General features: G+C 40.1%; 2 protein-coding genes across 8 annotated transcripts in view; one reads left to right on the forward strand and one right to left on the reverse strand.

Moving 5' to 3' along the window:
* The first annotated feature begins 816 nt into the window (after nt 1-816).
* On the forward strand, nt 817-13545 carry SCOC (short coiled-coil protein). 4 transcript variants are annotated; one of them, XM_074867354.1, is made up of 4 exons: nt 817-951; nt 10387-10458; nt 10563-10646; nt 11187-13545. In XM_074867354.1, exons 1-4 carry the CDS (start codon nt 852-854, stop codon nt 11327-11329), a joined length of 399 nt encoding a protein of 132 aa, XP_074723455.1. In that variant the 5' UTR covers nt 817-851; the 3' UTR covers nt 11330-13545. The 4 variants fall into 4 exon arrangements, with proteins under 4 accessions (XP_074723455.1, XP_074723453.1, XP_074723456.1 ...); XM_074867352.1 differs by having other exon boundaries at nt 873-951; nt 10384-10458; XM_074867355.1 differs by lacking the exon at nt 817-951 and adding an exon at nt 9593-9676.
* A 1506-nt stretch (nt 13546-15051) lies between these two features.
* Nucleotides 15052-21586, reverse strand: part of CLGN (calmegin) — a 32329-nt gene continuing 25794 nt past the window's right edge. For all 4 annotated transcript variants that reach the window (XM_074867349.1, XM_074867348.1, XM_074867350.1 and 1 more), the window contains 2 exons: nt 18945-19036; nt 15052-16445 (listed from right to left, as the gene is read on the reverse strand). In XM_074867349.1, the coding sequence (XP_074723450.1) occupies nt 16365-16445; nt 18945-19036 (173 nt within the window). In that variant the 3' untranslated portion in view covers nt 15052-16364. The remainder of the gene's footprint in view (nt 16446-18944; nt 19037-21586) is intronic.

Genomic DNA, 21586 nt, shown 5'->3' on the forward strand with positions numbered 1-21586 from the left:
CAAATTAAAAAATTAAAAGACGGGTAAATTCTGAACTTGCAACCACCTGAAAATGAAGTGGTTCCACTATTTCACTATACTGTCTTTAATCAAGACCAGGGCCATTTATACTTTTAAATTAATTGCAAAAAAAAAAAATCTATTTCAGGAGTACAAAAGAAAGCTAGTTCTAAAGAGTTCAGAAGTTTGAGATGAATTTCTAGTTTATATGTTCAAACTATGTCCAGGTTTTTTTAAGAAGCAAAACAAGACTAAAATGGGGTTTTCTTTGGGCTCAATTTCTCTTCTTTCCTCCTTCCCATCTACTGCCAGAGAATGTCACATGCTCACTTACTTAACTTCACTTGTTCACATTATCTGATTGGTTTTGATGCAACTGTTCATGTAAGTAAAATTACTCACATTCCTACATAGTTGAAGATTACATTTTAAATTTGCTGCTCCCAAATCCACCCATTGCACTTGTTTGGACTGTAAGTGACATTTTTTTAACACTAAGTTACTTTCCCTCTTTTCTCTATCAAAAAGACCTCCCACAGGAACCCATACACAGCCCTAGAGAAAATCAAGAACAACAAGAAGCCAGCTAGGTGAATACACAGTTCTTTCACAGAAAGAGCCCGCAATAACAGTGTTTGCTCAGCACATAACTGACAAAGCTGTTAGAACTCAGAAACCTTCTAGCTTTACAATTTCCGGAAAAGAGCTCAAGGTTCAGATGAAATACCACACAGGGTAAGACGTGCGTAGTTGCCAACAGTATGCAATAACACCTGTGTGTTGGACTCATTAAAGATTTAACCAGAGAAGTCACGTGCACACTGAAAAATGGCTGACAACTGCCATGCTTAATGCACGTCTCAAAAACTTTGAAAAAAGGAAGCACAATGGAGTTACCTTTGGATGAGGAGGATGGCACTTTCACCAACATTTCTTTGGCAGATGATTCAGGTAAGAAACTACAGTAATCTACTGATAAAATACAAATTCCACGGGGTGAATAATAGTACTGGGCGAGCACATGAATATGTAGATCCTAATTACCAGGTACAATGTATTTTTAGCAAATGCCCTCAGGTAAACTTTTCTATCTGTGTAGTTGAATAAGCCTTGTGATTAGTTAAGAATTAAAATTTTGGGGGTATGGAGGCTACCACAGCTTTCATGTGGTTATATACATTTGTCATCTGAGCACATACAGCCTTTCACCCTTCAGAAAGAAAAAGTTACAGAAATGTTTACTCAGTAGTTACTACTATCAAAGAAAATATAGATAATACTGGCCTTTCCTCCTGAATATGGAATGATAATCTTTTTGACATACTCTAGTGAGAGCTCACAAGAAATGATGCAAATTAATTGGTAATGGAAATAAGCTGATCCATTTAGATCCCCACTATTAAGCATTTAATTGTGTTAAAAGAAACTACAAAAGCAAAAACTGACTCTCCCCTACCAGCCCTTCTAGCTTATGGAATAAAAATTATTTGGAATGGGAAGTAGGATAGTTCTACATACTAGAAAAATGAAGTAAGTTAATATGAATTGATAATAAATTATTTAGAAAGGTGTGGCCAGAGTATCAACTTGATCATGTCAGCATGGCTGCCATACAGCTGTGCTAATTTACACTACCTAGGAATCTGGATTGCTTATTAATGGATAATGCAAGTCCTATTCCCCCCCCCCCCCCCCTTTTTTTTTTTTCAGCATAAAGAATGTTTTGTACATGCTGTCTTTACCTCATATACCAAAAAAACACCCATGGAGTTGATCTTATTTTTAGAACAGTATTTTCTAGCAATTTCCTATTAGTGTGATGGTGCTGAACTGCATGTCTGAATGCACTTTGTTTATACAGCATATAGCCTAATGACACCAAAATGTGGTTGACCTCAGCTATTCACAAGAAGATAAACAGGCAGACCTTGGTCCCAGTTGTGCAGTAATGAAGGGTTCTCTTGACAGTGAATCTCACTCTTTCCCTGTAGCAAGGTGTAGAACTGTTTCATGACTTGCTGCACAGCTGATAACGTGGCAAGAACAGATGAAGGGCAGCATACAGTGGCAAGATTGTCTAGTTTTTGTACAGCATCCAGAAGTAGCTGAGTTAGGGATGACTCCATAATACTGGATGGGTTTGAATCTGCTCTCTCGTACAGATGGGTGGTTTTGCCATATTGCTTTCTCAGTCTTTCAGAAGATGTCAAGTCGCTTTCTTTAGGAGGCAAACACCCACCAGACTCCTCTACTACTCTAACCTCAGCACCCTCGCAGCTTGAAAAATGTTAATATGTGTGAGAAAACAGAGGCATAAAGTTAAAAACTCTCTCATTCAGGCACTGACACTGGATACCAAGTCAACCTGGGCATTCAGGGCTTGATACTCACCAATGGCAAGCCCTGACAGATGTCACTGCTTTAAAAGTAGCTGCTCAGCAACAGTGCAAACAAGACTACTCCACCTCAGAAACTGAGCACCTCAAATTTACTAGACTCTTGACTGCAGTAACACATCCAAGGTCAGAGAAAGGTCATGTTCACAACACAGAGAAGACTATAAACAAGGCTTCTTTATGCAAGATCTGCTACCAATATCAGAGTAGTAGTGAAGAGGTGGGGACAGTCACTCAAAAGTAGAGAGATAAATTCAGAGTAACTGAAAGTGAGTGACATTTTCAGGCAAGCTTTTAGCTTGAAGGCATAGAGGGAGAATACAGTAAGATTCATGGTGAACATGGTAACCCTGGTCCGTTTCTTCTGCCAGAGGGCAACACTTGGAGGCAGGAGAGAAACCTATAAGAAAATTCCTAACCTATAATAGGAAGAAACTATCATATACTTTGTAGGAAACAGTCTTCCTCATCTCTCCCAGTTGAAGTTAAGACTAATTACAGTAACCGGAGCACAGAAACTAACAGACAGAATGGGCCTTATAGCTGTAACTGTAAGGCTGCAGAAGAACATCAATTCCAGAAGAGCAGAAAAAAATAAAAGAAAACTTTTACATGGTGAGAGAGAAAAAGATTCCTTAGGGTGGACAACAGCAAGTTCAAGCAAGGAATAAGGAAACCAGGCTTGCAATATGATGATCATAAGTGGACCTTGCCTGAGGACGACCTGATGTTTTAGAAACAAGTGTTCCGTAATTAAATTTTAAGTAGGATCGCAAAGATGCACTGGTTTTAATGAATTCTAGTACATTTGTAATTGCATAACGCTTTCCCCCATTTCTTAAAATGTACTGGAAAGGATACTAAACAGACAAGTAGAACAACACACTATGTATGTACAGTCTGAAGCATAATCAGAATACAGTCTTCACATCAAAGTTTCTTTAGTACAGTGAAAAGCCATTGTGGCAAAGCAACGGGGGTTACTGAGCCTGATTAACTGAGTGTGATGCATGAATATTTAATAGCTACTGCTCTTTCAAACGGCAGCGTTTCCCTATTAAGTACACAGGTATTAAAAAAAAATAATTTCCATGCAAATCAAGATGAACACAAAATGCTAGCAAGACAGAAACTTCTCGCTAAGTATTTTAATAGCAATATCAAAAGCATATGGAATCAAGGAAAGCATTCATTAACAGCATTTGTGAAAATATTTTCACCTTTAATGAAAGAAATACCTTTTCATTTAGAAATTCGTAGCACTTGATAAAGTTCCCTCAAAAAATTAACTACTCAAACAAAAACTCAGAGGAAATGGAACCAAAAATAAAACAAACCAGTGAGATGATGCCCAACAGCTGCAGAAACTTCTGTATTGTTCTTCTGATCAATGCTCTGTAAGTAAATCGAGGCTCTCTTTCTTCATTGTAAAGAACCTAGAAATTCTCTTACTCTTTTCTCAAATACGCTTTCCTGAAAGCCAACATTAACGACTACGTTTCTCACATAAAACCCTCCTTTCAAAAAGCAGATACAAACCTCTAAATGTTTAGGCCTAACTTACAGAAAGCCAAAACAGTTTTTCATCTCATTAAGTTACCAGTAAAGCTTTATGTAACCTTGCTAAGAAGTCCTTCCACAAAATTTGGTGGCAAACCTATAGCTGATGATTACAAGGAGGATCAAACTGTTAACAGGACAACATTATGTCATATATGTTGATATCCACAGCCTAAAGCTGCAAAGAGTTCAGTTGCTCAGTCTGTTAAAAAATGAATTTTTGTGGAATCAGAGTAGAAATAAGAGCATTTGCACTCATGCAAAATCTTGCGAAAGATAGGACACAGTTACATTAGAAGGCAGGCCTCTTCAGGATTAAAGAAGAAAATATGACTTTCTAAGGCTTTCTTTTTGTATATTTTCTAAAGAGACTGGATTTTTTTCCCAACCGTATGCTCACGGGTTATGTCGTCTGATGAGGTGCCATTCTCATTCAGGACCTAAGGCACTACCAAAACATGCACAATGAGTAAGGACACAGACAATAGTTAGACCAATGTAAGACAGAATAGCTGCTCATTTTGTATAATTTGATTTGGTTGGAAAAAGGGCAAACTAAGAACTACTCAAATTCTGCATTTGACAGTGGTCTGTAAATTTGCACAAGGATGTGTACAAGGCCACAAAAGACTTTTGAGCTTACTTGGAAAGAGTAACAAGAATTGCAAATAATTCTGGTGTAAAGCAACATTACTTGAAAAAAAAACTTCTCAGAGTCTGTCTATCATTTCCACGGAGAAACAGAGTGATGAAGATTTGATGTAAAGGGTCTTGCGAGTTAGTATCTCAAGGAAAAAGAATTAAGCCATTTGTATTCCTTTTTGTCTTTTTCTTTGTGGCAATAATTAAAGGAGAAAACAGTACAGTTCAAATAGCAAACTCATCTCAGAAATATGTACAATACCTTCTTCTGTTAGTGAAAAGGAGAATACATTTCTATTCTAGTGGTGAACAGTGAAGCCTCTGTCATCAGTCGGCTTACGCAGGCGCCTCTAGCGCCTGTAACGTTGCCAGAAAGGAAGTGAAAGGCTTGTTGGTTTGCACTGTGTACCATGGAGAAAACAGGGTGTACACCAGCATTTTAGAAATAAAACGTCTGAAAATGTTTGTCATTAGCAGCAATGACTTAGAATCCGAGTCCAGAGTAATAAAATTCTCTTCTGTAGCTTTGTAACTGTACACACATATGCATTCAGGTAAACTATTCGTGATACTTTATATCCCAGGCAGATTGTTGCTATTTTAAGCAAAAAATGTTCTTTCAGTGAAACTGAATAATTACTTTTGCCTTCAACTTCAGCTAGTTTTAGAAAAGCTTAATTGGAACTTAGGATACAAGTATAGATAATTGCATTTGTCAAGTGAAACGTGTTGTTCCTATAAATTTAATATAGATGACAATATTATGAATGCCTTCTCTGCTTTAACTAAATGCCTTAGAAAATATAAATTGAATTAGTAAGAAAGAAAGGGATTAGCACCTGTTCGTAGTGACATCCAAGTCAGTTTTGACTTTGGGAGCTCTGACACATTGCTGAAAACTATGAGCTCTCTTTATAACTCTGCATTCAGAAAATCCGCTTACCTGAAGCGAGTGATCTAGTGTGTAATGTAAGAACAGTTGAATAAACCAAACTGTGGAACAGTGTATAAGTATTTCCAGTAATGAAGAGAATTCTCTTATTTGTTCTTTTAAACTGCAGAGTGGCTATTGCGATGTTGTTATGCTGCTCCACAGAAGAAAATAATCAATTTGCAGCCTTTGTGAATATTACGTCATTTTCTTGATAAGGTATACATTCTCTAGAGTAGAGCGCAGTGAGTTTGTAAACAAAACTAAAAAACCTCTGTGAACACAGGTTGTGCCCAGTCTCTCAGCCTTGAGCTGCATATTCCAAAGACTCAGAGTAATCAGCCACATAGCAAAGTTGACTGAATTGCTCACACTTACATGTAATTAGTATTTACCCCACTAATTTTGTCTCTCCTGGTGAGTGGGGAAACCACAGAGAAGCAAATGCTGCCAGATCCCTGTCAAACCAAAGCCAGTCTTCAGAAGGATTGTTTCAGGTTCTCCTGGGAACAGTTCCCAGACAAGACTTGCCATGCTAACAATTTACAGAACAAAGAAATTACACTTCCTAACACAAGAGTTAACAAAATACTACAGGCTGATAAAAGCAAGAATTGTTATACAAGGGCTTGGATTGGCCACCTCCAGCCAAAGGGGACACCAAGCACACCCCTAAAATGCAAGGTACTCTTTTGTTACTCTACACACATGCATAGGTATGTCTTCCCTGGGACACATTCTGCGTTATAAAAGGAATCTTATTGTTTGGGATATACTCTAAATCCCTAAAGCTTCAAATTTAAAGCGCACAACAAATTTCATTGATGATATATTACCCAGTGCAAGGCAGGTGAGGTAAGGAACTTGAAAAACAAATAGGCAAGTCATGTGATATGCTGAACTTCTGTTGTTCTGGTTGATTTCTCATACAAAATACTTAGGGCTGTGGGCTTTTTTTTTTTCTGTGGTGTGTTGGTTTTGTTTGTTTGTTTGTTTATATCTGGCAATGCATCAGATATTTAGAATCCTGGGATTGGCTTCTTTGCACTGGAAAATAGAGGGAGGGTTAGGAAAGCAAACATTTTTAAGGGAAAGCAAGATGAGCTAGGTGTTCTCTCTGTGGAATTTGCACCCAGCAGCATCAATCCAACAGTCTTGGTCCCTGGACTGGGCAGACCAGGGCTGTGCATGGCAGGGTTGCTCCCTGCTAGCTCAGCGCTTAGGTATACTTGCCTTGGAAATCCGGGGACAAAGGACACGGAAAGAAAAAAGTACCATGCATGGATCTTGGCAGGATAAGGAGTTGGGATATAACCAGGTCACACAGAAACAGTTCCTAAATGCTGGGGCCCAGGAGCACAGGCCAGCTGCACAATTTCAGATATTAGGGTAAAGGGATTCATAGCAGGCACTTACAGTAGGAAGATGCATTGTGGGAGACCCAATACATCCACGTACACCATGGTACAAACCTAAGGAAGCACCTGTGCAACTGTTTAACACTAACCTAGTCACAGACAGCACCGCGTAGACTAAAGACACCATCTGTTCTCTGCTGACAGCCCCTCTGCAATGATAACAGCAGGGGCTCAGATAAAGACAATTTTCTCTAAAGGAAAACCAAAAAAACTCTCACACAGGTTAACCTCTGAAAAAGACTTTCAGCCTGGTGCTCAAGCTCAAACACCAGAGTGAAGTACCACAGTGAGAAACCACAAGCATGCAAAGTAGAATGAACCCTCAACAGCATACATACCAAAAAGGAAATGGTAGGTAAACCAGCAACTCTTGGAATTACTACTCTGTTTTGGCTACAACAGCATAGGAGCCAATATGTCTGGTTTCCATGCCATCCCACAATTTAACATCAAGGATTTTCCAACTTTGCTCATTTTGTGACAGTTTAGACAATAACCTGCAAATGTAATGGGTGAGCAAAGTAGAATTTCTGCAGCAGAGAGGTAAATTTCCCCAAGATTAGCCTGCAATATTTTTTTTTTCTCCCCCTCTTATAGTATAAAACACAGCAAGTTCTTCACCAGGTAAGCAAGCTTTCCACCTACCTGTATCCACCTGCAGACTCTGGCCATATTTTTTCCCCATCAATCAGCTGCTGGAGACTGTCTTGCTAGAAAGAATTATGAGAACCTGTTGGTTACCAGGCTTGCCACCTAAAGAGTACAGCAAGCAAGATTGTAACAGGATGAGAAACACCTGTCATTTTTAAAACAGCAATCAAGGAGAGTTACTAACAAGCTCCTAAAGCCCAGCCACCACCTGGAAGGACTGCCTGCAGGGATACGGAGGATGACTAAGTTAAAAATGCCTTTTGTAGAGAAGGTGACATACTTTTAAGTGAAACAGCTAAGGGAAGTGAAAACAACAGACTTGTTTTCCAGTACAAACAGCCTGCAGGGCTCTAATTAAAATAGGTTTTCATAACTTGAACAGCATCCAGTCTAATCTGAATTTATCTGATTGTGAGGTTAAAAATGTTATTAACACAATGTTAATAATATTGTGGAGGCACCCAGAAGATGTAGATATTAGAAATACATACTTTCTGCAGCATATTAAAAAAAAATACAGCAGAGGGCACACTTCCGAAATGCCTTATCTCCCTGAGGGTCTACACAGATTAAATTATTTATTTATAACTGGATATATTCCTGTAACATACAGATACGATTTGGCTATATTTCACTGCAACATACGGTTCAAGCTGCATAGTACCTATAAAGATACTACAGGTTATGTGGTGCAGTCGCTTCAGCGAAGCCACTAAAATTAGGTCAGGTGCTGCATGTTGCCTTTAGTGTGGCTCATAGACCATCCTGAGGTTCAAAGGGAACAGCACCCTGTGCACCATGTTCTGCAAGGGTTGTTCCTGCCCAGGAACTGGGGAAGCAGGACAGGCAGAAGCATTGGTTTGGAGCTATTGAGCCTGGCTAGGTGAGAGCAACTCCGCAAAGTCGCTTGGTATGATCTCTAATGCTGTAAGATCCAGAAGCAAGGCGTTAAATCACAGGTTTCTCAGTCTAGGCGCTGCTGTGCAGGAGGTTTATTGATCTGCCAGATTTATGGGGTGCTGAGCTGGAGCCTGCAAACCCTGCTGGACTCTGGCTGGGAGTCTCCTCTCCAGGAGCTCCACTTGAGAGCACCTGAGGGTGAACTGCCACCACACACACACATGCTTGGTTTTCTTGAACCTTCCTCAGGCTTTGCCACCCTGCCTAACCCCGCAGGAGTTACACGCTGGAGAACACCAGAACACAACACAGAGCGACCACCCAGGGGCTGAGGGCCACCACGCTAACAGTGGCACTCACTGATGAGCACAACACACCTTTAACAGAAAAACACAGAATCACAGAACCATCTAGGTTGGAAAAGACCTTGAAGATCATCCAGTCCAACCATTAACCTAACACTGACAGTTCCCAACTACACCAGATCCCTCAGCACTGTGTCGACTCCACTCTTAAACACCTCCAGGGATGGGGACTCCACCACTGCCCTGGGCAGCCCATTCCAACGCCCAACAACCCCTTCTGGAAAGAAATACTTCCTAAGAGCCAGTCTAAACCTTCCCTGGCGCAGCTTGAGGCCATTATCTCTTGTCCTATCACTTGTTACTTGGTTAAAGAGACTCATCCCCAGCTCTCTGCACCCTCCTTTCAGGTAGTTGTAGAGGGCGATGAGGTCTCCCCTCAGCCTCCTCTTCTCCAGACTAAACCCCCCCAGTTCCCTCAGTAAGACATGTGCTTCAGAAACGCTGATATTCATTTAACTGCGGACTTACTAGTTACTTCCATCACTTCATCTGCAGTTCAGTGGGACTTAGGGGGAAAGGACCGCGTAGGGTTTAACGAAACGCCTAAAGGCGGGCGGAGGCGCCACAAGCTCCCGGGGCCATGAGGGGGCAGCGCTGCGGGGCGGGGCCCGGCCGCTGGGGGGGCGGGGTCTCTCGCCCCCGTCAGGGCGGTGCTGGGGCCCCGCCCCGCCGCGCCCATTGGCTAACGCCGGCGCGGCAGCGCCCGCGCGCGCGCAGGGGCAGGCGCCGATCAGGCAGCGCATGCGCAGTAAGGAGGGCAGAGCTGCGGCCGGGCCGGGGCGCGGGGCGCAGCCCGCAGGGAGGCGGCGGCAGGTGAGGAGGCGGGACGGGACGGGGCGAGGCGGCCGGGCCCTGGCGGCTGTGGGGAGGGTGCTTTAGGCCGCGGGGCTGCCGGCGACTCCCGGAGGGTCCTGCGCCGAAGCCCTTCGCGGTGCTGACAACCCCCCTCCCCCCCCCTCCTCACCCTCCGGCCCGGCCGGCGGTTCCCGGTAGCGGGTCCGGCGCCCAGGCGCTGCCGTTAACCGTTGCGGTTCCGTCCCACAGCAAAGGGCGGGGATGCTGAGGTGGGGTGGCGGAGGAGGCGCTGTGAGGTGCAGGGGACCCGAAACACGCAGGTCCCCGTGGGCCTGGCGTCCGCGACGCGGTTGCCCGTGATAACAGCGAAGGGGGGTGGACAATGAAGGGGCCCCTCTGCTTCTGTATTTCTTTAATAGCCAATTCCAGAAAGATCGGTGCTGAGAAGGCGGCAGTTGCATCATTGAAACATTGGGTTATTTTATGCATTAGTAATCTAGATCAGTTATTTTTGTAAACTGAAGCATAGTTGCTTGAAGAATCCTATGTACATCCCACATAAAGCTCTATGAAAAATAAGTAAGAATGTTAAAAAATGTTCTGCCTTAGGCTTAAGTGCCGGCTTTTCAACACCAATTAGACAAATGCATCTAAAATGCAAATATAACGACAGTTATGTTAATGCTTGTCTCAGTCATCATCTTTTTTTTTTTTTCTTCTTTAAGCAGAGCATCTCTCAGGAATACTCTCTTCAAAAGTGGAAAGAGCCCATTCTACAATGATGAATGCCGACATGGATGGTATAAGTTCTTAATGTTCTCGTTCTTCATTGTTATTTTTTTCTACTTAATATAATTTCCAGGTGTTACAGAGGTTGCATTAAAACTCATGTGATTTATTGCAGCTGTTGAGGCTGAGAATCAGGTGGAATTAGAAGAGAAAACACGGCTTATTAATCAAGTTTTGGAACTGCAGCACACACTTGAAGGTTAGCAGTTTAACACATCAGATTTTTTTTACAAGCACACAGTAATAAGCAAAAGAGAACCTTACTGTTCTACCCTACTTTAGTCAAAGTATCGAGAAGTATGTCATACTGTTGAAGGTACATAAGGTCTCAGAACTATTTTTTTTTCTTATGCAACATAATACACATCAAGCAGAAGAGGCAATACAGTTAACTTGCCCAGGCTCATTAGTTGACATACATCTTTGAGTCTGCTCATCGCTGAACTTTTGTTTCCAAATAGTTTAGTTTGCAATAGCTTAGTTCAAAAATCAAGAAAAGAATAAAGATACAGACTAACAGTAAGTTTGTGTAACAAGTTTGTCAAAATACTATACTGCAAAATCATACAGGAAAAATGGGCTTTAGATAAAACTTGTGGGTAGCACAGTGTTTTAGAAGATAATACCTTATGGTAGTGTTCCTGCATTAAAAGTGAGAGAAGTGTGATATAGGCACATAGAACATTCCTTACTGTATGCAATAGTGTCTAATACTTTTCTTATAATATCACCTTCACAGATCTCTCAGCACGAGTAGATGCTGTTAAGGAAGAAAACTTGAAACTGAAATCAGAAAACCAAGTTCTTGGACAGTATATAGAAAATCTGATGTCAGCATCTAGTGTTTTCCAAACAACTGACACAAAAAGCAAAAGGAAGTAAGGGTTGACTCACAGATGATGTCATTGTATTGCTGCTGTCTTTTTTTTGTTTTAATTGGCATAGGCTACATGAGCTAAAATACCTTAGTTTGTGGCTTTACTGGATACCTGAAGATTATAAACTTTGGTGATCAACAGAATTAAGAACATTGTCATGAACAGAAGACATAAGTTTGTGTATTGTTAAGATTAAGCAATGTGCAACTGTAGTGTAGAGACTTACTAAACTTTCATATTTGTTTTAAAAATGAGCTTATCTTGTTAAAAAATTGGATTCAGTTTGTCAGGTTAAACAAAAATCTGTTGGCACTCTTTGAGGTCTTAGGGTAGTGTTCTTGACTAGCAGAATAATAATTATAACATTGTGTTGAAACCTTATTTAGTAAAAATATTCAAAGTCTAATGGCATCACCTTTTTCACTTAAAATACATTTAGATTACTGCACAGTACTGTCCATAGCTCTGCAAAACAACTTCAAACAAAAACCTATAAACCAGTTAAGAATTTCTATGAAGTAATAATAGTATGACATTAGTTGCAGGGCTTGTGTACAGAAAAACACTTAAGATTTTTTGGGGAGGGGTAGGGTAAGGGAAGAGGAACAGGGATAAGCAATTTACATCAGGGAAGTACCAAACTGATGCAGTACCAGTGTTTGTAGTTTGTAAGATGTACACTTCATACCATTTTCACCTTCCCGTTTCCTCAAAGAGTGATCAGGCACAGTATGATGTATGATCTTCCTGAAGTTTTTCAGTTGTGTGATGAAGAATTAAATAAAAACCTGAGTAGTAAGCTTTACAGAAACAGGTCAGCAACATTCCTCGTGCTCATTGTAACCAGTCAGCAGTGAGGAACTGAGAGCAAGTTTTTCCTTGCCACCTTTTACTTTCCTCCTGAAGTGCCAAAATTGTCTTTGCTTCAGGCCTTAGAGCATCTGCTTTCCTGCCCCAGAGCCTAAGCTTGTGAAGTACCTCGAGGCACTGCATGAAAACATCTGAGGCGGAAGATTGCAGTGGAACAAAGGTGGCTTTTGCCTCTTAAATCTGGGCTGCTCTGAGCAGTGCCAAGGTGTGCTGTTTTTTACTGGCTTGGCTGTTTGTTAGCAGGTTTTGTAAAGGAGCTCAGCCCAGATTATGGGCCTGAGCACTTCCCACAGAGGCAGCAGGTCTAGATTAATCAGTATTAAGGGAGAGCAGAAGCTGAAATACAAACGATGCAAGTTTTAGCAGTACTCAGTTGCATCCATTTCATCTTGCCATACAGCAGCATCGCAGACTTAATTATGGATGTTACCTAGAACTGAGGTCTGTCTCTTCAGTCATGAAGCCATTATACTTTACCTTTTAACAAAAGGAAACCAGTAGTTCAAGGATCTCTTTCAGCCTTGCTGTGATGAATTACATAAAATAAAGCTGCAGGAACTGAATGAGTGGATGTGATAGAATAAATCTTTCTCAAACCCCAAGTTTCTTGGCAGCTAAGCACTGCTGTGTCTCAAGTGTAAGCTGACGTTGTGAGGTTCCCCCTCCCAAAGGAGAGGTTTCCCATTTCTCCCTATTTAAGATGACTGTACAGCACTCACTGGAGTGTCAGCAAAGGAAAATGATTGCAAACAAAGCACTAAAAGTTCAGTCTTGAGGGCTGTTCACAAGTTGGAGTCAAGAAACCTGAAGATGTAAAAAGCTTTACCCACCAAGGCACAAATGGCTGATACCATTTGTGTCATGGGGTCCTGTAAACATCCAGAATTATTTTTAATCTTCTATGGACTAGTCTCTCACTTTACTGCCTAGCTGGAACTCTAAATTAATCCAAGAATTGCTAGTAGGTAGAGTAGATCACATGGTTAGTCCAGGGTTTGAGCATTTAAAAAAAAGAACAATCACGCCAAGCACTTAAGACTGCACAGCATCACAGCCATCCTAGCTTTAAAGCCATGTCAGCTGCACATCTCCACCTGCACTGTAGGAGATCAAGTAACACCGCATGCGCTTGTTAGACTTCAGCAATTGCCCGAGATCAAGTAGTTTTGAAATCATGGCTTTGTATTGTAAGATTGGATAGTGATATTTTATCCACTGGTATGTATATAGTAGTCATTTCATCGATGTACCATTTTACATCCCACTATTGTGGCCTTCATTTAACTTATGAACATTTTAAAGATGTTGTATTTCTGACTTTACACTAATAAAAACTTTTGATTTGTCTCAGTTTGGTTTAACATTTTTAAACCCTAAAACTTCTTGTAACTATTTGTAGGCAAAAGGTGGAAAAGTAGTAGGGTTTGCCATCATCATCATTATTTCTGCATAGCTGAAGTGACTGAAAGACTCGATGTAATTAGCAAGTATTAAGATTAAACCTGGGTTAACCAACCTATTTTTCAGCAAGCTTCCACTTCCAGACTCACTTGGTATTTTTACCTGCGAGTTTTACATTTCTGTATACTTTTCTACTGGCTAAAGGAAAAAGATTGGTAGACTGCATCCAGTGTTGTCAAAGCAAAAACTTGTACCTCTCCAAGTGAAAGAACTTTAAGCCAAGTTAGAACAGAGAGATTTTACCTCTTCCTACACAGTGTAGGTAATGAGCTCCACATTAGACAGAAACCAGAATTATTACCTCATCATACCTTCATGAAGGTGGATGCTAACTGAGGAGTAGCTTCAGTTGTAATTAAATAAAGAGGCCTCAGTCCTACTTAGCCTTCCCTGAATATAGAAAATTCTCAGTCTGGGATTTGGAGTCCTCAGTAAAACCACTTTTACTAAGCTACGATGCAGCCAGTGGGAGTGCAGGCTGCGGACATCCGATACTGATGAGTTCCAAAGACGACTTAACAGTTTTAATAGCAAGGCATCCTGGAACTGGATTATCATTAGTTTGTTAATTTCTAAGCACTTTCAAGCAGCCATGATAGCAAAATCAAGTATTTTTCCCTGAAATACCTGTTCAGATATAAATGGACTACATGCAGGAACTGTGGGTGAAATCTCAGTGTTACAAGTGTCACTGGAAGGGAGTTCCTCTTTTGCCTGGCTTTCTAGATCTAGTGCCTCAAGTCCCCAAAGCACTGATATTTCTCCCCCAATTACTAGTGTAAGACTAGATTCAAGTAAGCTGATTCTATCTCCAGGTTCCAGGTAATCGAAGACCTTAAGTTAGTATTAAAGTGAGACAGACCTTACACAGTCAGTATTATTGCAAACAGCACCCCAGAGTCGTGGCCTCACAAGACCATTCTACCCATAATAAATGGCTCCTTATCTACTGAAGTGAGGTACAAGCAAAGATGTTGATGGGGCATTAAATCGAGACTTTATGGGAACCTTAAGTTCAAAACCCTAAGGGAAGACTAGCATCCCCCCTATGGGAGTAACTGTATCACACCAAACAAAAACACCCCCCAAAACAAAAAACAACCCCAAACCACACCTGAATGTTGTAATAATTCCAAAAGCCTTTTACGAGGCTCAGACAAGATTCTTTCAAAAGCAGCGCTGAAATGCACTCAGTAGCTGTTACTAGCAGGATACTGCCCTGGTAACAACTTCTGTCTATTGCTGAGAGGCCACAGGCAGGAAGAGGAATCTGGAGTCTTCACATCTTACCTTTTGCATGTAGATCCTAAATAAAAGAGGAGGGAACTTGCATTTAGCTTTAAAAACAACCTCCCAAAAACCCAAAAGCCAAACAAACAACAAGAGGCCTTTCCATGTAGTTCACACAAAATAGGGTCCATTATAATTAACTTTTGAACACTTCAGCACAAGCACTTGAAGACACTGACTTCTTCATTAGGGTTAATTAAGCATTCATTTGCTAGGGACTTCCATGGAATCTTTGCCGACTCAGTTTCCTGTGAAAATATTACTTTAAGTGAACTAACATGCCAGGCACAAGGAAATCTGTTGTTAGGTTCCTTATGAATCAATGTATTTCTACTTGTTTTTAATGTATGACTGCTTTTGCTAGCATTTTACATCCTACTAGTATAGGCAGCTGCCAAGCAGCAAGAGGTTTCTGGTGACTGCAGTTTTATTGTCTGTTTTAATATACAGCTGAACTTTAACAAAACAAAGTTTCTTTTACAATATGTCGTTTATTTAAACTATGAGAATGCCCAGTTACTCACATCTGTAAAAAACTTAATCCATCAAAAATTCTTATCTATATTAATAAATTTCATGTTAAGCAAGAACTATTAAATATTTTTAGGAGGCAATGTACACATAGCAAGTATTCTATAAACAGATGTTATACAACTCTGGCTTGGAACATGAGAACTATAAAAGTTTGAAAAAATCGTCTGTATGTCACTTCTGCAGATTTGATGCCTGCATTCAAAAGTAAAACAAGTCACAAACTACCACTTGCTCTATAAGTATACTATTTTAAAATATATCTTAAAAATAAATTACTGTAACCAATGTCTAAAGTGAACAGGTGACCACCCATGTAACAAGGTCAACTAAAATAAATAATTTACATTAAAAATTGTTGCTAGCACTAAATCACCATACAAAAACAATTATTGCATTTAGCTCTGCACAGAAAATACCTTTTCTCATAGCAACGTGAACTGCTATAGATGCTACAGCTATACTATCATCTTCTTTTAGCTGAAAAGTGTAACCAGCTAATTTTGTGCTAGAGCTGCAAAAATATTATAATTTATTCATATTTTTAAAAAATATTTAGAGGAAGTTTATCTCCAACTAATACTAATTTCTAGATATCTTCAAATCTTAAGAATCTTCACCTTAAAATCAGTTGGCCAACTTGTAACTTCACTTTTATTCTGAATTTGAAACATCAGCTAACTCCTCACAGATATTATTTCTCCTTAAAAAAGGGAATCAAAGAAGTTTCAGAAGGTTAAAAGAGGTTACAGAATTAAAATAGGAGGTTAAGTACCAATGAGTCCCCCTTTTTCCTTCAAATCTCAGGAACTTGCATGCCATCAGGTCCACTGAAGTGGCATACCAAAAGTTATTATTTAGACCTAAAAATACTAGCTGGAAGTAACTCAGTCCTTTCGTACTCTCCTTTTGCGCACTGATTTCAGTTGACCATCTCCAGAACTTGTGCTTTTATCAGCTTCTTCCACCTGAGGGAAGAAAAAAAATCTGCATTAAAATTTTAAACCAATTTTAATTTAATTATTGAAACTGACATGTTACTTTATTCCGCCTCCTGACCACCCCAATCATATCACTAAACATAACACGTAAATGATAGATTAGTATTGTGGAAAAAAAAGTCCTAACAATAAAGTGGGTAGAGGACTTTTCCTTTCTATATTCAGAAGGAAGAAATAGTACATCTAAACTGATGTCAGAAATTTGGGTTTGCCCATCTACTCACTGGTTTAAAAGTGGTGACTTTTTGATGAATTTAGCAACATCCTTAAAGTGCATCTTACGCCAATTTTAATTTCCACTTCTTAAGTAAGAAGGATTTAAAACATTCTGACTACTGCCGTTGGAGAGCCACAAATAGAACAAACTGTTCTTAAATCAGATGCGTTCTTCTCAGTTTAAAAGCTATAAGTTTACGGAAGTGCATGAAAAAACCTTCCCAAAACGAACTCCATTCTCAGACAGTGCACTGCTTCCTCACTATCCTGCCTCACCTAACAGCAAGCACCTCATCCCAGAGGAACAGCTCACAGAATGTGGCACAACCGGAGTGAGGATGTGGTGTACATGACATCTCCCAAGTAGGTCACTAGCTAACTCATGACAGAAACTTGTACACCCTGAAAACACCCAGAGAAGAGCAAGCCATAACCTTGCTGTGATACTGTGTGATGGCATACAGGCATTCAGATCTTGTTATCACTTTCAGGGAGTCACATGCATCTTAATAGGGTTCATCAGATACTGTATTCCTAGGTAAATGTACAAGGAAAAAAACCCAGCTTCTTACAGGAACAAGACGAAGAACCGAATAAGGGGTAATTAATGAAGAATTTCAGTGCTGAAACAATCATAGAATCATTCAGGTTGGAAAAGACGCTTGGGATCATCGAGTCCAACCATCAGCCCTACTCTACAAAGTTCTCCCCTACACCATATCCCCCGACGTCTCATCTAAACGACCCTTAAACACATCCAGGGATGGTGACTCCCCCACCTCCCTGAGCAGCCTGTTCCACTGACCATTCTTTCTGTGAAAAATTTTTTCCTAATGTCCAGTCTGAACCTCCCCTGTTGGAGTTTAAAGCTGTTCCCCCTTGTTCTGTCACTAATCACCTGTGAGAAGAGACCAGCACCAACCTCTCTACAGTGTCCTTTCAGGTAGTTGTAGAGACTGATGAGGTCTCCCCTCAGCCTTCCCTTCCTCAAATTTCAGTCGCTCCTCATAGAATTTATTCTCCAGGTCCTTCACCAGCTTCGTTGCCCTCCTCTGCACTCGCTCCAGCACCTCGATATCTCTCTCATACTGAGGTGCCCAAAACTGGACACAATACTCCAGGTGTGGCCTCACCAGTGCAGAGCACAGGGGGACTATCACCTCCCTACTTCTGCTGGTCACACTATTTCTAATACAAGCCAGGATGCCGTTGGATTTCTTGGCCACCTGGGCACACTGCTGGCTCATGTTCAGCTGCTTGTCAGTTAGAACCCCCAGATCCTTCTCTTCCAGACAGCTCCAGCCACACCTCCCCAAGCCTGTAGCCATGCATGGGGTTGTTGCGGCCCAAGTGCAGGACCTGGCACTTGGTCTTGTTGAAACTCATCCCGTTAACGTTGGCCCACTGATCCAATCTATCCAAGTCTCTCTGTAGTGCCTCCCTATATTCAATGCAGCCTCCTGCAAGGTACAGTTTCCTAGAGGAGTTTTATACGAAAAGTGAACATTACATTAAACTCTCCTAATCTGGGAAGGGACTCATTTAGGGAGTAACAAGCACAAAATGACCAACAGAAATACTGTGGGTGGATCTAAAGCATTTCAGACATACCAGAGTTTCTAAATGAAAGGATAATGAGTAGTTGACGAGCAAGAAAAGCACGTGCAAGTTCCATTCTACAGTGTTATTTTCTGAAAAACAGTTTATAGATTATCTGGTGACTGGATTGATATGCACAAGAAAAATGAAACTGCAGGTGCTAAATTCAGAACCAGTATAGTAAATTTTGCTTAAAACCTTATTTTGGAATTAAAACAAAAAAGGTAACTGAAAGCTTAAGGTTTTTCTAGGTCTCACTGAAAGGCTATTCTGTTAGAAGCACATGTTCCATCAATTAAGTTGCACGATAAAAAGCACAACTACTGCAGCACCCAAATTTTCAAGACTTGCAATTCATTTAATAACTGGTTGAAAACTATACTCCTGTGCAAAAGTTTCCTGTTTAGAGACCTGTACAATCACTTCCATACTATACCTGTATTTTACAATAAATATCACGTCCTAGCCAAAGTTACATGGGAAGAGACATGTTTCACAAATCTATACAGAGCATTTGAGGTGTCAAATATAAACACGATTTGTTTCATGGCTCAACAGAAGCAAAACTCTTGTTGTAGGTAACTGGGCTTAGTTAGAAGTGTGATGTTGGACAAGGGCAAGGAGAAAATAAGGGGAAAAAACCAAACTTACCTCATCTTCTGAACCAGATTTATTTGACTTCACATCTTCTTGACTTCCAACTGCAACTTCATCCTCATCTTCATCATCTTCAACCTCACCTTCTGCAGAAGAAATTAATTTTTCCTTTGTAAACAGAACTACATTCAAAATGAACTATATCCAGACACACTAGTAAGGAAAATAAGCCGATTTCAGTCTTAGAATAAACTGCTTGTTTACAATAACCCATAAAAACATCTTTGTGATACAGAGAGAAGAATTCTTATGAGTTAGTAGAAATTAATCACCAATTTTAACAGCTTCAGCCTAGCCTCTTTTCACAGTAACACATACTCTCTTCAGACTTGTGACTGACTAAAATGACAACCTTAACCAACTTAAGTTGGTTTCCTTTAGGGAAGTCTTTATATCCAAGTATTGTATTAGGCAGTTTTGAGATCGGAGTCCAAAACAGAACGACTCAGGCATCCCAAATCTGACTTAGATAGTGAAGTACAATATTGCAGATATCAGTCATCCACCATGGGGGATGCCTACATCCCAAGGGCACTCTCTTTTCCAGCAAGGAATTCTTTTGGCATACTGTTTTGGTTGAGGGATAAGCAGCTCTGAGCTTACCCCCCTTCTTATGCCTTACTGCAATGCAGAAACAGGTCAGAAAAGCACCGTACTCCCCTCAGCTCACTCAAAGTACATCCAGCTTGCACTACTAGGATAAAACTATTCACATAAGCAGTAAGCTTTCTATGAGACCTAGTGTCAGTTACACCTTTGAACTAAAAGGGACTGCAGAGGGAACAAAAAAAAAAAAACCACCACAAAAACACCCAAGAAAGTACCTTTTTACTCTCCAGAATTTCCCGGACAAACTATAGGCTAAGCAACACAGAGATGGTTTCTATGTTCTTACTGTGGCCATGTCACTGCACTAAACAGCAGTGCATGCATGCACCAAATATTGTGAATTCTAGGCTGCTCTCTGATCAGCACATAGGTTGCACTTGTAGGGTAACCAACTCTCTATATTTTGCATATTTTGTGAAGGAGGCCAGGTATCCAACTGTTTCGATTTCCACTTGGGCTTCAGTACTTACAAGCTGGCACTCCCATACCTGCATTTTAGGTATCCATGCTCATTATAAGAACTAAACCTCAGCAACCACAGCATGATTCAAAGAAAAGTTACCCGGGTTTGGCAAGTCTCTTCTTTTACTTCAAACTGAGGTCTTGAAGTGAGAATTTCTGGAAATTGAGTACCCTTTGCAATACTTTTTATCGAGAGTAAACAAGAAATCAGATCTAAAAATCTGATAGAAAGGATACAAGATGGCATTTTATATCTTAACAGTCTGCTGGTGGCTCAGTTAAACACAGTAATGAAGCAGTGCTCAATTCTATCCTTGTCAGGTCATGCCTACATTTCATAAGCACTACTTCAGTGTTAAAAAAACAAAACCAAAAAGACAACACTCACACCCACACGCCCAATTCTGTTTCAGCTCAGTAAAACTGAAACAAAAGTAACCACAAATTCAGATGGTGGTCATATACAAGATGCAACTCTCCTGATTCTTGATGAAAAACTAGAAAACCCTGATTTATTAAAATATTTGAGACTTCTGTAGGAGTATCAAAAATTTTGCCTACAGCATAGCTATAAATTGAGCCAAATAGTTTATAACAATTAGTGACACTCTAAGAAATTAGTCTTCCATCTGTAAATATACCTTTTACATGTCTACAATGTCTCTGCTATTGTTATCAAAAGGAGAAATATGACCAAAAAAATGGAGGTTGTAGTTTTAGATAGATGTAGACAAAGATTTCTGTTCCAAAAATAAGCCCTTAACAGAAGAGCTTGGCAAAAATTCACAAAGCCTTTGCTCATATTCTGATGAAGAGATCAGAAATCTTAAATGATACAAATCCAGCACCTCCCATAAATACTAATTTCAATAGATGGGAAAAAACCAAAACAAACCACTTCAGACATCAGAAGCGGTAAAAGCCAGAAGTGGACAACTATAGTATTTAAAAATTATTAATTTGAATTTAGTCTAATATTAATTTAAACAGTATTTCATATAAATTAACGTATAACTTCACAAATAAGGTTCAGACTGTCCCCCTGAAATTCTATTTCTTGGCGACATTCTTTTACTTCCTGAAATTTTTATAGAGGGCAAGGAAAGCAAGGAGACAAAGCAGATGAGTAGACAAGTCAAGAACACATCATCCTTTAGCAATGCCACAAAAATTAACATAGAACAAAATAAAACAGTAAATCCCATGGAAAATGTCCTTCAAGAAGCAGTCTGCCAGCAACCCATTCTCACTGGAGCCAAAGAAATCTACAAGTGTTTCTGAAATTTGCTATCGTGCCACTTTTTTCTTTTTTTAATGGCCCTATGATAAAATGTGAATGTCAAGTCCTTCAGTATTCCACAGCTCGAACCCTGTTACCTTCAACTCCAGAAAACAAAAAAAGCAGATGACAACTATAAGGTAACTGTAAAAATTATTAGGATCCAAAGAGACTAGTAGAAAATATTTATGACTACAGATACCATACTGAGAAATCTCAACGGAAACTCACATCCGTATCTGATGAAAGCTGGCATCCACCAATTTGAAGTTCTACTATCAAGGAT

This window comes from Strix uralensis, chromosome 4 (assembly GCF_047716275.1).
Source record: "Strix uralensis isolate ZFMK-TIS-50842 chromosome 4, bStrUra1, whole genome shotgun sequence".
Taxonomy (NCBI): Eukaryota; Metazoa; Chordata; class Aves; order Strigiformes; family Strigidae; genus Strix; species Strix uralensis.